A 675-nucleotide genomic window follows, 5' to 3' on the forward strand; every position below is an offset into this window, starting at 1 on the left:
TTTTTTTTTTAACTTGAAAGTTTTATCTTGCCAAATTTTAGTTTTTTTTTCTTTTAGAACAAATTCTGTACAACATAAAGCAAGAGTATAAACGCATGCAGAAGAGAAGACATTTAGAAACTAGTTTCCAACAGACAGATCCATGTTGTACTTCTGATGCACAGCCACATGCATTTCTCCTCAGTGGACCAGCTTCACCAGGTAAACTTAACAAGTGAAAAGAAGTTTTATTCAGTATGGGAAAAGCGTAATCCAAGTTGCCTTAAGTCACTTAACCTCCTATTTCTCCCTTTGATTTTTAAAAAACATTTATACAAGTAATCCATGATTTCCCTTTTTGCCAGTAATTTTTTAATTTAAATTTTATTTTAAAAATTTACATATTTTTTAATTGAGACATTAATTGTATGTTATATTAAAAGTAAGTAATCACTACCTGGATTCCCACTAACCAAAAACAACCACCTGTATATAATATCCCAAGAGGAAACATTCTTTATAATTTGTAGCCTCCATTTAAAACAATTTTTTAAAAATAATATATCATGTGCTTCTTGTAGATGTACCTTGCCATGCCATTTTAGGGATTTCCCATTAATTACTTAACTGCCCATTACTGATAGATAATTAGACTCAGAAGTTCTGCTGTTACCATATTTACAGAAATAAACATAC

At 29.9% G+C, this 675-nt stretch overlaps 1 protein-coding gene across 1 annotated transcript in view; it reads left to right on the top strand.

The window, feature by feature from the left end:
• AKIRIN2 (akirin 2) overlaps window positions 1-675 on the top strand; it is a gene marked incomplete at both ends in the record, with an annotated part of 18293 nt that overhangs the window by 16770 nt on the left and 848 nt on the right. The window contains one exon of the mRNA XM_008585879.1: window positions 58-201. Within this exon, the coding sequence (XP_008584101.1) occupies window positions 58-201 (144 nt within the window). The remainder of the gene's footprint in view (window positions 1-57; window positions 202-675) is intronic.

The sequence above is a fragment of the Galeopterus variegatus genome, unplaced genomic scaffold (assembly GCF_000696425.1).
Source record: "Galeopterus variegatus unplaced genomic scaffold, G_variegatus-3.0.2 Scaffold3747, whole genome shotgun sequence".
NCBI classification, from domain to species: Eukaryota; Metazoa; Chordata; class Mammalia; order Dermoptera; family Cynocephalidae; genus Galeopterus; species Galeopterus variegatus.